The 15,956-nt window shown below is 39.3% G+C and overlaps 1 protein-coding gene across 2 annotated transcripts in view; it reads left to right on the top strand.

Moving 5' to 3' along the window:
• The first annotated feature begins 15,137 nt into the window (after positions 1 to 15,137).
• The window catches only part of NTN4 (netrin 4), a 116,169-nt gene continuing 115,350 nt past the window's right edge, over positions 15,138 to 15,956 (top strand). For both annotated transcript variants that reach the window (XM_066261904.1, XM_066261894.1), the window contains exon 1: positions 15,138 to 15,719. In XM_066261904.1, coding sequence (XP_066118001.1) covers positions 15,665 to 15,719 — 55 coding nt within the window. In that variant the 5' untranslated portion in view covers positions 15,138 to 15,664. The remainder of the gene's footprint in view (positions 15,720 to 15,956) is intronic.

The following is a 15,956-nucleotide window of genomic DNA, read 5'->3' as shown; positions in this document are numbered from 1 at the left end:
CATATGAAAAGGCAATCAATGAACAACTAAGGAAACTAAGGAGCCACAGCAAAGAATTGATGCTTCTCATCTCGCTCCCTTTCTTTCTGTCTGTCCCTCTCTCTGTCTCTGTAACACACAAAAAAGAATTAGAAAAGAAGAAACAAACTGTATGTATATGCAGATGATGTGGTTGTTTATATGCAGAAAAATTCAAGACTACAAATTTTTAAAACTAAGAATTTAGTAAGGTTACTAGATATAAGACCAATATACAAAAAAAAATTATATTCCAATATATCAACAAATACTTAGAAATATTTTTTAAAAGACATCATCTATAAAAACAACCAAAACTAGTGTGTAGCAATAAGTCTAATAAAAGATTAGCAAGGTTTTTATGTATAAATTATAAAATTATGAAAATGTCTTTAAAAAATACCTAAATGCATGCAGAGTTATACCATGTTCATAAAAATATAAACAATTCCTTGAAGATGTTAATACTCCTAAGATCAATGATAAATGTAATGCAGTACCAATTCAATCCAACCCAGCCGATGTGAGTAGTGAAATAGAATTGAATTGCTGGTATTTGAGGTGAACCTGAAATTCTTTGGGGAATCTAGTATAATTAATACTTCTGATAGAAAAAAAAAATCTCTGTATTTTCTGTTATCAAAGGATAAATACTCAGATGTATACTCTAATTAGTAATGCTACTATCTTATTTACCAAGAACTGAAATATTTATGTCACTATTGGGAAATTAAGAATGTAATTTCCTGGCAAAAGAATTGCTGTCTCAGTTGTAAGATGGCATTTTTCATCTATGACTCAGAAGGAAGTCTGGAATACCTGCCTGGTGCCTAAGATACAGATTCTAGGTCTCCAGATGAAGAGAGAAGAATGTTTTAGCAAGTGCGCCCCGCCACACATGAGAGCATCCAGGGGTATCTGAATGACTCTCCCTCGCCCAAAGGCCACTTGTTAAACTATAACAGACATGCCGCCACCTGTTCCTTCAGAGGCCAATAAGTGATCTTTGAACAGGGCTGGAGTTAAAAAGTAAACCTATGCTTCACGTTTTTGCATTGTTATGACTAAAATACAACAACTGACTTAATATAAGTACGCAGTCAATATTTGCTTCTAAGATTGTCTCAGAGTTTACATTTTAAAGGAAGAACACACTTGTTATGAAAAAGGTTTTCCAAATAGTCTGATGGCTCTGAAGCAACTCTTGAAACTATAACTCTATGTAATCAGCTAAACTTTATGTACTACATTACTTTTCCAACTCTATAAAGCCGTGAATTTGTGGTATTTTACAGTAAAAAGGGGGTCAGTTCAAAAGGCAAGAATATAAGTACTCTTTTTAAGAGCTATATTATTTTTTCATTGATAACTATGAATTCTTAAGACAGATGAAGATTAAATCCTTGATCAATAAGCATTTCTTTTCTTTTTCAGTAGGTGTGAAAGCATTATTTAGAATATGGAAAAATCTCAGACTGGTGACGTGATTGGTGTTTTCTTTCAGTATTTTCTTCTGTGTTTCTGGCTCGCCTTCTCACCCAGCTTTTCTTCTCATACATCCTCTTCATTGTTAGAAAGAGGTGCTAGACAAAAACTAAAAACTTCAAGGAATGCATGCATGGAAAATCTGTTTCCTACAATATAAGCTTTAAGCATAATTTAGTTTTTATATATTTTTTCTTTTGTTGACTTTTCACTAATTGCTAAAAGTGAGTATAGTTTGAAAAGAGTGGGCCCTGGCTGGTTGGCTTAGTGGTAGAGCATCAGCTTGGCATGTGGAAATCTCGGCTTCAATTCCTGGCAGGGCACACAGGAGAAGTGCTCATTTGCTTCTCCACCCTTCCCCCTCTCCTTCCTCTCTGTCTCCCCTTCCGCTCCTGCAGCAAAGGCTGCATTGGAGCAAAGTTGGCCTGAGTGCCGAGGATGCCTCCATGGCCTTTGCCTCAAGTGCTAGAATGGCTCCAGCCACAATGGAGCAACGCCCCAGATAGGCAGAGCATCGTCCCCTGGTGGGCATGCTGGGTGAATCTCAGTCCGAGGCATGCGGGAGTCTGACTGCCTCCCTGCTTCTACCTTCAGAAAAAATGCATTAAAAAAAAAAAGATAGAAAAGAGTGAAAATAGTAAGTATATAGAGGACTTGAATAGATCATTTAATTTGATCAAATTGATGTTTATAGACTACTCCACCCAATAACAGAGGAATACACATTCTTTTCAACACACATGAAATATATGTGTTGACAGACCATATGCTGGGCCAGAAAACATCTTAACAAGTTTAAAAGAATAGAAATTATAAAAGGTATGCTCTCAAATAACAATGAATAAAACTGGAAATAAATAGCAGAAAGATAGCTGTTATTTTTCCCAAATATCTGGAAATAGATAATATACATTTGAATAGTTCACATACCAAAGAAGAAGTCTCAAATGAAATTTAAAATATTTAGGACTGAAGAGACATAAAACTACAATGTAGCAAAATTTGTGGGATACAGCAAAATTAATTTGCTTAGAGGGAAATTTATAGTATTAAATGCATATGTTTAAAAAGAAGAAAGGTCTAAAATCAATAACCTAGGCTTCCACCTTAGGAGACTAGTGAAAAAAAAATCAATTTTACATATAATCCAATGAAAGAAATATAAATTTAAAAATACCACTTTTCACATACTTAAGACATTTATATTTTTAAAGTATAATATCTAGTAAATTAGGAGCCATACAAATTGATACAACCCTTTTGGAAAAGAAATTTGGCAATGTGGCCTTAAATCTACCTGTCCATTAACCTGATATTTCTATTTAAATGATTATAAAGAAATAACCCTTGATTAAGAAATTTTTTTACATAGAGAGCTATAAAAGCATTATTTATAATAGCAAAAATCTGAAAATAGCCCAAGTGTTCAAGTAAGTGTGGCAGTCACTGAAACAGTTAATGGCCATGAAAATTGATATTTTGTGAGAATTTCTTATAACTTAATAAGTGAAAAAGGGTATGAAACAAAAATTGTATAGATAGAAATAAGATCAGAAAGAAATGAACCAAAACAAAAACAGTTTCTTGGGATGATGAGTTTGCCCTTTTTATGGCTTTTCTATATTTTTCAAAGACCATAATGGACATAGTGCTTTTGCTCCTGGATTTTGGAGACCAGCTCTGCTAAGTCTCAGTTCTCATTTATAAAGGAGTACGGTGATTGGAGGTCTCTCCCTAAGGTGACTGTGAGCACTGTCAGTGATAAAGCATGTAGAGTGTTTAGCACCATGGCCTGCCATGCATTAAGTCCTCAATAAATGCCAGTTATTGCTATTGGTTATAACAGAAAGAAAAAATCTTATCAAGAGTAAGTATATTAGGACACATTGATTCAGAGTTGCATAGGGGAGTTTTTACTTCTCTATAGGACTCTATTTACTTACCTTTGGGATTATATACATAGTCAAGATATTTGTTTACTGACTGTAAAATATTTTTAGTCTGTAAAGGGGCAAATAAATGTCCTTTTATAGAGCAAAAAAAGGAAGGGGGCACATACTAGAAAACTGTAAGTGTATTTGACTCTCTTTGTATATTTAAAAGTGCCATGTCAAGGACCACACCAGTGAGACTGGGAAAAGAATTCAAAGCTACTGGCTTTAGCTACTTATACCTCAAGTCTGTAGGTCCTCTTTTGTTTTGTTTCAGAGTAAGGAATAGTAGTCTGTACCTCCTTCTTTTCCCCTGTGAGTGGGTAGAAAGCCAGAGAATATGGTAATTCCACAAAGCAAACTTCCTACAGGGTCATTAGAAGACTGAGAAATCTCTTGTTGCTTCAGAATTCTTTTCAGTGTACATTTTAATATTGCTTTAAAAGTATTAATATACTAGAATCTATGTAAACACAATAAATTAAAAACAATAAAAAAGTATTAAAATAGTGCTCTCTGCTTTCATAACCAAAAAAGAGTTCTGTCCATAATTGGATTATCATGTATTCTAATAATAATTAATCATTTCTAAAGAAGATTCCTTCTTCTCAGTTTGCAATAAAATTTGCATTCATTCAAATATTCCTGATGAGGGAATAAAGTGGGAAAATGATGTCCTGTTCCTCATGATGAGCAATCTTTCATAATTATGTTAAAGAGACTAACTACATCCATGTGAAGTGCTTAGACTTCACCAAAAAGTGCTTAGACTTTTTTGTATTCATTTTGTGTTAACTTTAAGGTTTCTATTCTTCAAGTGTTGTTTTTGTTTTTGTTTTGTTTTGTTTTTTAAGTAAGAGGAGGGGATATAGTGACACACTCCCACATGCACCCTGACAAGGATCCACCCGGGCAATCCCCTCTGGGGCAGATGCTCAAATCAACTGAGCTATTTTAGCATGAGGCTGACACGCTTGACCAACCAAGCTATCCTCAGCTCCCAGGGTAGAGCGTAGCACCAACTGAGCTACTGGTTGAGGGAGGAGAAGAGGGAGAGAAGGGGATGAGGGGTGGGGAGAAGCAGATGGTCGTTTCTCCTGTGTGCCCTGACTGGGGATTGAACCAGGGAAGTCCATATACCAGGCTGACGTTCTATCTACTAAGCCACTGGCCAAGGCCTATTCTTAAGGTTTAATAGGGAATATTTCTGTGAGTAGAGAGCATTTTTAAGTAGAGAAGGTTTAAGGTAGGCCATTGGAGGTATTATTTTGAATTTTGCAGGAACATAAATGAACTTATTTTTATTTTAACCATGCATGGGTATAGCCTTCTAATTTCTCTTATCACTTATTTACAGGTTTTTAAAAAAATGTGTGAATATGTAATGAAGTTATTACTGTGAGCTCTGAGAATGGGATTATGGTTATATATTGCTCAGTGAGGTTCTTCTGATTTCCTGATAACTGAATCTTTCTTCTACAATGAACTCCATTATACTGAATTTAGGGTTAAAGTAAATTGTGTCATAGATTTGCACTCTAAATTGCATTGTAATCTTGGGAGATCTGAAATAAAAATGTTCAGAAAAGTACTTGTGTTTGAAATTGTAGCACAAGTTTAGGGTTAGAAAACATCCGGTGAAATTAAGACCCATAAGTAAAATCAATGCTAGAAGCATATCTAGCTTAATTAGTAGCTCAAATACATTGTCCCACATAATTTATCTTGAAATCCCACTTACAGACAAAAGATTTTGTTTGGTTGGTTTTTTAATCAAATTGCTGCTTTAGGAGATTATGGGCTTTTAAAAACTGGTTTTATATAATTTTTGATGGTTTTTTAGGGGAAAATATTCTTTAGTTTGTAAGCTAATCTTTGAAATCTAATTCAAGTTCAAAGTCTGAGCACATTTGCACATGAACACACTCAATATTTCGCTTTCCTGATTTTTCCCTGCGAGCTAAAGAAGATGGCTGGTTTAATGTCAGCAAATCCCTGCCACACAAAATTGCAGCAGTAACCAAGGCTGAAGGCTTGCTTAGTCTTTGTCCTTCTGTTCATTCTGGAGAATGTTCTCCACGTTTTCTCTCATGGAATTAATTTTCATTACAGCGGTCATGGGACATTTTCAAGAGTACTTCTGTGTTCTCTACTGTTCATTCTTATGCCAGTTGGTTCTTGTTCGATGGATGCCATACCCTGTCTCATTTCTCTGAGGGTATTGATGGTAGATCTTGGTGTCCTCACCGTTTGTGTTTCCTCAGAGGCCCAGCTTTTATTAGTCTGTTTTGATTTTCTGTTACTTCATCTCCCTGGTCTGTGTCATGAATGTCTGTTTATCCTCAGGCCTTAGTTTATATTTAACAATGAGATACTAACAATGTCATTAAAAGCTTTGTGGGCCTAGGTAAGTCTTTTTGGCTGGTGGACCTCATTTTTCAGGTAAAGTGGGGTTTTGTTAGGGAATCCCTAATGGCAATACTGTAGGTTCTTTTTTTTTTCTTTTTCTTTTCTTATTTCCATCCACTTTCTCTACAAAAGAATCTTTTAGTATCTTTCCTGGGAGTATATATGTCTGATAGGAAGGTTGCAAGAGGACTATTCCTGTGTATTTACTGATATTCAGCCTTTGACTCACCCCTCCCTCAATGGGCCTGGCCTCTTGTCTGTCTGTTTTAATTTCTTCAGAAGTCAAACCCACCATCTCTTGGGTATGCTGTGGATGAAGTGGGGTATTGGGAAAAAGTCACCTAGTGCCTGACCAGGCGGTGGCACAGTGGATAGAGCATTGGACTGGGATGCGGAGGACCCAGGTTTGAGACCCCGAGGTCGCCAGCTTGAGCACAGGCTCAGATGGTTTAAGCAAAATGCTCACCAGCTTGGGCCCAAGGTCGCTGGCTCAAGCAAGGGGTTACTTGGTCTGCTGAAGGCCCATGGTCAAGGCACATATGAGAAAGCAATCAATGAACAACTAAGGCATTGCAATGAAAAACTGATGATTGATGCTTCTCATCTCTCTCCGTTCCTGTCTATCAGTCCCTATCTATCCCTCTCTCTGACTCTCTCTCTGTCCTTGTAAAAAAAGTAAAAAGTCACCTAGTAGCATGAAATAAGGAGAATGCTTGGGATTCTCACTTCCTTTTCAGCCATTTTAAAACCAATTCTGCAGAGTACACATATCCCCTCTCATGGCATGATTAGGACTCTGGATTCAGCTAGGTCAGCTAACAATCTTCCATGGGAGTATGGAAGAGAACTAACCCTGTTGGTAGAAGAGAGAGTAAGAAAGAAAGGTGTTCTAGCAGTTATTCTCTGAACTACATTTCCAAGGATCTGCCAGAGTTAGCCAAAGGAGGAGAGAAGAGGAGGCAAGGGAACAGAGCATGCAGAAGCAAGAGGCATGAAGCGCCGTTATTCGTCTCAGAGACTGCAGGCCTCAGAAACTGTGGGTGGGGCTAGAGAGCCTGTGGCTGGACCTGGTACATCATAGAAAGTTTGTGTGCCAAGCCAAGAAGAATGATTTCCATCTATCAGTGATGGGGTGCAGCAGAGTATGTTAATAGGTGCTTGGGCCAGATACAGTGTATATTGGTGAAATTGCTAACTTTTGGTGATATATACAGCCAGTTGTCTAATTGACATTAACCTCCTTTTCTTTCTAATGGAAGCCTGATTGTTAAAGGGTGGCAATGTGCTCAGACTTCCTCATGGTCTGGAGAGACCACAGAGCCCGGGTCTGGACAATTAGATGGAAGCACGTGGGTGAGGTGGTTGGAAAAGCTTTTTGAGACCTAGCTGGCATATATCTTCTTTCCTTCTCTCCTTCTCCATTTCTCTTGCCTAGAATGGGGACACCAGTCCTGGAGGTGGAACAGGCATCTTGTGACCGTGAGAAAGAAACCACACAGGTCGTGATGACTTCACTGAGAAGCTGAAGTTCTACTAGACTATCTCCCTCCTGACTTCTTGTCATATGAAGAAAATCTCAATTAGTTAACCTACTGAGTTGGGTTCATGCAACTGAATGCAAACATTTAATATAATGTTATATTCATTTCCTAGAGATTTGCAATGAACTTAGCATATTAACTGTTCTGAAAAATCCTATTTAACTTTGTTAACCTACTGTTAAGGTTATTTGACCATAGAACTCTTTTCCCTCAGAAACTTAGTAATGAACACCAGCATTTTGCAGAAGTTTAGAAAAAACTACTCTTTTTGTGTTGGTCCAGAAAATGGACTATTGTGACATTCTACAGGATAAGAGATATGGGAAGAGTGATGTGATAGAAGAGCAAGATAATAAGTTTAGTTTTGAATGTGTTGAATTTGAAGTGTCTATTGACAGCCCTAAAACTCATGAGTGAGATTTGCAGGTAAGCAAGGTAGGTGGGGCTTAAATCCATGGTTCCCCAGGTTAAACTGCCAGTGTTAAGCTAGAAAACCTTCTAGGAGTGTTTTTACCAATAAGGAAATTGACATTCTAGTTTTGAACCCTTCCTTTAACTGCTTTCCTATGCCACTTTCTGACTTGTCCATTTATTTAGCTGTGTTAACTTGGCTCAAATATTTAACTTCCCTGAGCTCGTTTTCTCATTAAGGTTATTAGCTCCACAACCTAACCTTAAAGAGTTGTGAGAATTATAAAGTATTCAACATTGTTGCTGGTAGGTTATAGCTGTTGTATCAGTTCCAATTCCGCTCCCTCCAGCTGGGGATTTGTTGTGCTGCTAAGTACTTTCATCTCTTGTGTATGCCTTTTTTTTTTTTTTTTTGTATTTTTCTGAAGTTGGAAATGGGGAGGCAGTCAGACAGACTCCTGCAGGCGCCCGACCGGGATCCACCTGGCATGCCCACCAGGGGCCGATGCTCTGCCCATCTGGGACGTTGCTCTGTTGCAACCAGAGCCATTCTAGTGCCTGAGGCAGAGGCCATAGAGCCATCCTCAGCGCCCGGGCCAACTTTGCTCCAATGGAGCATTGGCTGCAGGAGGGGAAGAGAGAGACAGAGAAGAAGGAGAGGGGGAGGGGTGGAGAAACAGATGGGCGCTTCTCCTGTGTGCCCTGGCCAGGAATTGAACCTAGGACTCCTGCACGCCAGGCCAACACTCTACCACTGAGCCATCCAGCCAGGGCCTGTGTATGCCTTTTATAGATGTACAGCAGCATCTAAAACTAAGCCAGGACCACAATTTAGCTTCTATCTATTAAATATCTTCATATCACTGGAGATTAAATTCCAGGGCATATAAATACTATATGATTTTACTTACAGGTGGAATCTAAAAACAAAACAAATGGACTCATAGATACAGAGAACAACCTGACGATGCCAAAGGGGAGGGGATGGGAGGGTGGGTGAAAAAGGTGAAGGGGATTAAGAGGTATAAACTTCCAGTTATAATGTACAGACAAGAGAATATAGTCAATAGTATCATGATAACTTTTCACAGTTGTAAATGGTTACTAGACTTATCGTAGTATATATATACTAGATTTCATAAGGTAGGTATATAAATGTTAAATCACTAAGTTGTATACCTGAAACTAACATAATATTGTATGTCAACTATAATTCAAATAAATAAATAAATAAAATTTAAAAAAATTAGAAAACATCACTAAAAAATAAAAAATCTCAGGACAGGTAGAAAGAGATTGTATGTACATGATGGATTTGTACTTGACTATTTTATGTATTTAACAAAACTTAAAGTGCTTCCTGTATGTCTTGCTCTTTTTACTACTTCATAAAATTAACTCATTTGGTATTCATAGTAATATTATTAATTAGGTACTGTGATTATTTGTATATGGCAGTTGAGAAAATGGTTGCAACCAGAGGTTAAACCACTTGCCCACAGGCACATAGCTAGTAGGTGGCAGAGCCAAGTTCAAACCTGGAGACTCAGAGCTCAGAGTCCATGCTCTTACCCACTACACTACTATATAAAAGATATAAATAAACAAAAGGAATCACCCATATTGCTTACTGTTCTTTCATCCTCATGAGGCCTCTGGTAATTGTTTCTTATGTATTGCTCTACATTTTAAAGAAGTGGTAATTTGACTCCAAGCATCTTTTCATCAATGTCAGAAATAGTAATATGTATAGAAAGTTTTAGCTAAGAGCTATTTAGAGGAGAAAGTGTTTAAAATTTGTGCCAATATAGTACTGTCCAGAGTAGCTATTTTTGTATAACCAACAGTAGTGTTCTTGTTTGTTTGAACTTTTTAGGCTCTGTATAATTAATCTAAACATGAAAGAGCATGCGTGCAGATTTTTTTTTTTTTTTTTTTTTTTTTTTTTTTTTTTTAAGAAAAGTACTGCCTACCTTCTTGGAAGAGCACATGAATTTTCAGAAGCTCTCACTCCCTTCCTTGGAATGAGCAGCTGTAGCCAGAAAGCACATGAAATAAGAAACAGTGCCAGTGACAGAAGGTTTAGAGTAAAGCTTAAGGAAATTCTCAAGATGATATTTGTAAAGGGCATTTGAAGGACATAAACCAGGTAGAAAACAAAACATAAGATTATTTCAATATAAACATTTCATTTTTTCCTAATAGTCTTCTAGTTCAAAGAGAGATAAGATCATATTCATGGAAAACTGATGAATAAGCAATGATAAAAAAAAAAGTCTGTCCCTGCCTCAATAGCTTAGTTGGTGCATCATCCAGGAGCACAGAGGTTGTTGGTTCGATTCCCTAGTCAGGATACATACACGAGCAACTCAATGTTCCTGTCTCTCAATTCCTGCCTATCTCTCTCTCAAAAAAACAAACAAAAACAAAACAAAACAAAACCCTGAAAACCTATGTCCTAACTCCAGTGTATATTTATTGAATAATCTAAGTTTGCTGCTTATATCTTTCATATCACTTTCTCTCTCTTTCAATGAACACCACTATTCCTGTTCCTTCCCACACATGGATGCTGCAAGGATAAACGAGATGTTTATGTTTATAGTTCCATGGAGGAAAGATACCAGGTACATTAAAACTCACTACTTCAAAGTCCTTCCTTTCCTTGGAAATGTGCAGTAATACCATGTGTATACAGTGTTGTTGAAGAGTCAAATTTTCCATAAAAGTGGTTTTTTTCTTTCAGAAAATAGATACTATTGTTAATCAATGTCACCCCATTAAATTTAATTTCAAGATTAAAAAATTAATAAAAAATAAAACAGATGTTTATCCCATTTGGGACTAACAATTTCTTTTTCAAATTTTACAATTTAACCTTGTTAATTTTGTTCTTTAAATTCATATTTATTGAGTATTTAGTAGTTGACATGTATTTTATTTTATTTTTAAAATTTATTTATTCATTTTTAGAGAGGAGAGAGAGAAAAAGAGAGAGAAAGTGGGGAGGAGCAGGAAGCATCAACTCCCATACGTGCCTTTACCAGGCAAGCCCAGGGTTTTGAACCGGCAACCTCAGCATTCCAAGTCGACGCTTTATCCACTGCGCCACCACAGGTCAGGCTTGAAATGTATTTTAATGGGACTCTTTCCTTCTGGTAAAACAAAATATATTTTACCTTGTATTAGTGATCTTTAAGACATTAGTAGATGAAAGGGGAAATTTTGTTGGCTTCATGCATAATATCAGCCAACATTACAAAGCAGCTAATGCACTTTTAGGCTACAGCAGTGTAAGTCCTAGGCCTAAGTTAAGGAAACCGCTGCTCCTGTTTTATTCTGCACCGATCCAGACAAACCTGAAATTGAGTGTTCTAGATGCACAATATAAAAGCACATTGACAAACTGTAGTATATCTGAAAATGGATGATTAAGAGGCTGAAAGGTTTGGCAATTCCACCATATGGGTGATTAAACGAACACTTGGAGAAAAGACTAGTTAAAAGGAGCAATAAAACTTGACTTCAAATCTTCAAATACATGCAGCATTATACACAGAAATCAAGACATAGAAACAACCTCAGTGTCCTTTAATGGATAATTGGACTCAGAAGACACAGTGCACATGTGCACACACACAATGGAATACTACTCAGCCATTAAAAAGGCGAAAAGCTACCGATGGATGATTTTGAGAATATCAAACTAATCGAAATATGTCAGGTGAAAAAGGACAAGACATATGATTTTTCCCGTATGTGAAATATAAAACAGAAAGCAACAAATGAACAAACAAAACAAACCCAAAGACACAGACAACAGAAGGGTGGTGACCAGAGGGGCAGGGGGTTGAGGGAGGATGAAGAGGGTAAAAGGGGCCAAATATACTGGTGACAGAAGCAGACTAGACTTTGGATGGTAAACACACAATGCAATATACAGATGATGTATTATAGACTTGTACACTTAAACTTATATAATGCTATTAACCAATACCACCCCAATAAATTTATTTTAATATAATCTTCAAATACCTGTCAGGAAAGAAATTGGACTTATTCTGTATAGTTGTAAACAACCAAACTGAAAAACATAAGTAGAATTTTAAGAAAGATGTCACAATTAAATAAAACAGTACTAAAAATTTAAAGTGCATTTCCATTAAATTTAATTTCTAAGTGAAATAATAAATAGCCTGACCTCTGGTGGCGCAGTGGATAAAGCATCAACCTGGAATGCTGAGGTCACCGGTTTGGAACCCTGGGCTTGCCTGGTCAAGGCACATATGGAAGTTGATGCTTCCTGCTCCTCCCATCCTCTCTCTCTTTCTCTCCTCTCTAAAATGAATAAATTAAGTAAGTAAGTAAATAAATAAATAAGGAAAGGGCTGCTCTTGAGGCTTTCATTTACTGAAATTTCTAGAACAGAAACAGGGAACCATTAGATAGAGATTTTGTGGAGAGGGTTCCTGATAGAGTGAGAAGGTGGGTTCAAGGATCCCTAAGGTCCCTTCTGACACTGAACATCCTATGTTTCATCAGGAACTTCAAACATTGTACTTAGTTATAATAGAGTTACCATCCTTCATGCTTTGCCTCTGAGCTAAAACACCTCAGACTGCTGTGAGTTTTTGTTATGTATCCTTACTTTTTATAGTTCTCTCATCCTCCTTATTATCAGGTTGTCTCAACTCATTCCTTGTTTTAATGACATCCTGCTCCATCCTAATTTGTTACTTCTAATATGTTGTGACCTAGGAAAACAGTATAACCAAACCTATTAACATTGCAAGAATAATTTAAGTGAAGACCTAAAGAACTCTCCCATGGATAAGATTTTTGGTCTCAACATTTTTAGTTCTTAAAGGCCCTTTCAGCTTTCTTCCAAGTTCTCAGGAGCATTCTAAATTTAATTTGTCAATTATGGGGTTTCTGGAAACCTGTTATTGAACTTCCCTGGGTTTGCTAAGCTTCCTACTCATTCATAGAATTTAAAAATTATAAATCATTACTGAAATTTTCAAAAACAATCACTAAGGCAATGATATACTTATGACTGAGTAAGGTTTTCCTTATGTAGGTAAAATTTTCCTGCATAGCTTCTTTAAAATGGAAAAAGAATTTATATCTAAATTAGAATTAAATTAAATACAAATTTAGAACTAAATTAGACTACCTAACCAAATAAAATTGGTCAGAAAGAGATTAGAATGCTGATTACTTTTCTCTACTGAGCTGCTGCATAGACTTTTAGTTTTATTGTAAAGATATATTAGTTTAGAATATGGACAATCATTCTATTTCACTTTTTTTCCCCTTAATCCTTGTTCTTGGTATACAGCAATAATTTTTAACATTATTCAGTCAAAAATGTTTAATAAAAATTTACTAATATACTTAGCTGGTGTTCTCAGTTAAGAACTAAGAAGAATATAAGAAAAACATAATAATGTTTTGTATTGACTAGTATAAAAGACCAGTTAACCATTAAGGAACTTACTGTCTTGTTAAAGGAAACCAGAACCAGTTACAGAGTGATCAAGGACATATGAAAGGGTAGGCAAAAGTAGATTTACAGTTGTGAGTACATGAAAGTTTATTCTTACATTACTTATTAATTATTGTATTATTTATTTGTATCATTTGTGTAACTTATTTCATATCCTTTATCACAACCTGCATGTCTTTTCCCACATGAACAACTGTAAACCTACTTTTGCCAACCCCTGTATTATCAAGGTAGTATTGTTGCAGGTAGTAAATGCTTTTGAAACTTGCAATGAGAGATGGATTAGTTGTGCCTCAATATACTGTTATATATTGTTAACTTGAAAGTAATAATAAATGTGTATTTTCTCTCTTTTCTAAAAATTGGCTTTGGCCATTCGGTTAATATTGGTGCTAAGAACTTTTGGCTGTTGTAATTTCCTCACATTTATTTGGTAAAAAAAAAAATAATTTTGAGAGGTGTTTCAGTGACTGCACTGGGAGTATATCTATAAAATACAAAGAAAGCTCCAACATTACCAATATTTGAAAATTCAAAGGTTTTATACAAATTGTTATACAGATTGCTGTTCCATAATGTTTGCCACTTTCCAGTGTTGATCAGGAGAATAACTTTAATGTCTTAAATGGATGATGCTGATCTCACCCCAGCTCCTCTTGGGAGATATAAACTTCTTATATATCCCCAAGTTGAGTCATTATAAATAATATCGACATGTTCCCCAAAGCTCTGAATTGTCTTCATCAGTAACACACAGAACTGAATGGTATCTGTAAAGTAGTTAATTTTATGGAAAATATTCCAAGGCACAAAACGGACACTGTAATAAAATTGCTTTCCGCTTAACTGTCAATTTCGCTAGAAGTGTACACAGAACAATGTCTTCATAGAACTTGCAATCGTCCTAGACTCAAGTCTGTCTCCTTACATAGACAGCAACCATGAGCCATTTTGCCCACAATCAGTTACTTGTGATTCCTACTAAATTGTTCCCATAATCTTCCACAACATCGTTTCACAGCACAACACACTCCACAGAGTCCAAGTGCTTGAAAGGACCCAGGACGTGCTCTTTGTCATGCCTCTGTCTCTAGACAAGGATGTTCTTACACTACCCACTAGCTAGCCCTGTGACCCTTTTCTTTAATAAGCACCTAGAGTTTGAATGAGGGAGTACCTTTTACGTCAAAATGGATACACCTCGCGTCAAGTATTGATTGTTTCGACGTGATGTTCCCTACGCTTCCCTCCTCCCCCCAACAAAGGCGCCAGAGAAGCCGAGAACGCCACTTAGCTGCTCGTGCGCTTTCGGACGCTGTGACCCCGGGCTGGGCTGGGGGTGTTGCTTCTCCGGGTCGTGAGATTCCCAGAGAAGGGGCGGCGGGTGCGGGGAAAGAAGGAGGGCTTGTTTTGCCCGGAGATGTGGGAAGTAGGCGCTAGCCTGTTTCGCGGTTTTTTAAGCCCCTTGGCATGCCCTGACCTGATCGAGAGAGTCAACTGCTCTCTGGAATGTTCTGGGAGAAGGTGGGAGATTGTTTCCCAGCGGAGGCCTGTGGGTGCTGGCGGGCACCGTCGGGGTGCAGGGGCAGCGCAGGGAGATGCGGGCCGAGCGTCGGGAGGGACACGAGCGGAGCTGGGCGCGGGGGTGACGGGCGCGCGTGGGGGGCTGAGGCCGGAGGGACGGGCTGGCAGCGAGGCAGCGAGGGCGGCGGGTCGGGCGCAGAGATTCCCCCCCCGGCAGCGGCGGCGACCCGGCCGCGCGGGCTGCACCGCCCCGGCTGTCAAGAGAGCGCGGGGGGCGGGCGGGAGGAAGGGGTGGAGGTGCGAGGGGAGGAGGGCTGGCACCGGAGCGCCGCGGTGTCGGTGCAATAAAAATGCATCCCATGGAACTGCCCATGGAGAAGGACGGGACCGAGCCGCGGCAGCCGGAGGCGGTGGTAGAAGCGGAGGAGGACGCCCCGGAGGAGGCGGCGGTGGCGGCGGCGGCCGGGAAGTGAAAGGTCTCGCAAAGTTCAGCGGCAGCTGCTGCGAGCGCCGAGCCGCGGGCGAGCCGCGGAGGAGTGCGCAGGACCGCTCAGCCGGACAGCGCGGCCCGGCCGGCTATGGTCCCGGGGCTCCCGCCGCCCCCGAAGTGCGCGGGTCCCTCCAGGCCGGTGCGCAAGGGTCACCGCACAGCCCCGCGCGACCCCGGCCCGCGGCTCCCGGCCGCCGGCGACCACTGACTAAGCCTGGTGCCCCAGGAGGAGGAAGAAATAGAGTCCCGGTTCCTCCCGAGGACGGTTGGCGCTTCATCCCACAGCCGAGAGGGCTCGGCTCCCTCCCGCACCCGCCGTGCCCGGTCGTCCCGGCTCCTCTCGGACATGGGGAGCTGCGCGCGGCTGCTGCTGCTCTGGGGCTGCTCCGCGGTGGCCGCAGGTGGGTGGCGACGCTGCCGGACCCCCACCCTTCTTCCCTCGCGCCTTTGGTTCCCCACCGTAGGACTCGGGGGTGCAGGGGAGCGTGGTTTAGGAACGCAGAGCTCAGCTCCCGAGGATGAAATGAGTGGCCATGTTCCGCCTCCTTTGCCCGGTCTCCGCAGTTTAAAATACTGTTGATTTTTTTTGCAACTGCGATACACATGCCCTTGGATAACCCGATATCCTGGGTGCGCCC

The sequence above is a fragment of the Saccopteryx bilineata genome, chromosome 1 (assembly GCF_036850765.1).
Source record: "Saccopteryx bilineata isolate mSacBil1 chromosome 1, mSacBil1_pri_phased_curated, whole genome shotgun sequence".
Classification (NCBI taxonomy): Eukaryota; Metazoa; Chordata; class Mammalia; order Chiroptera; family Emballonuridae; genus Saccopteryx; species Saccopteryx bilineata.
Note: the sequence above shows the minus strand (reverse complement) of the source record. Positions and strands in the feature narration are given on the sequence as shown.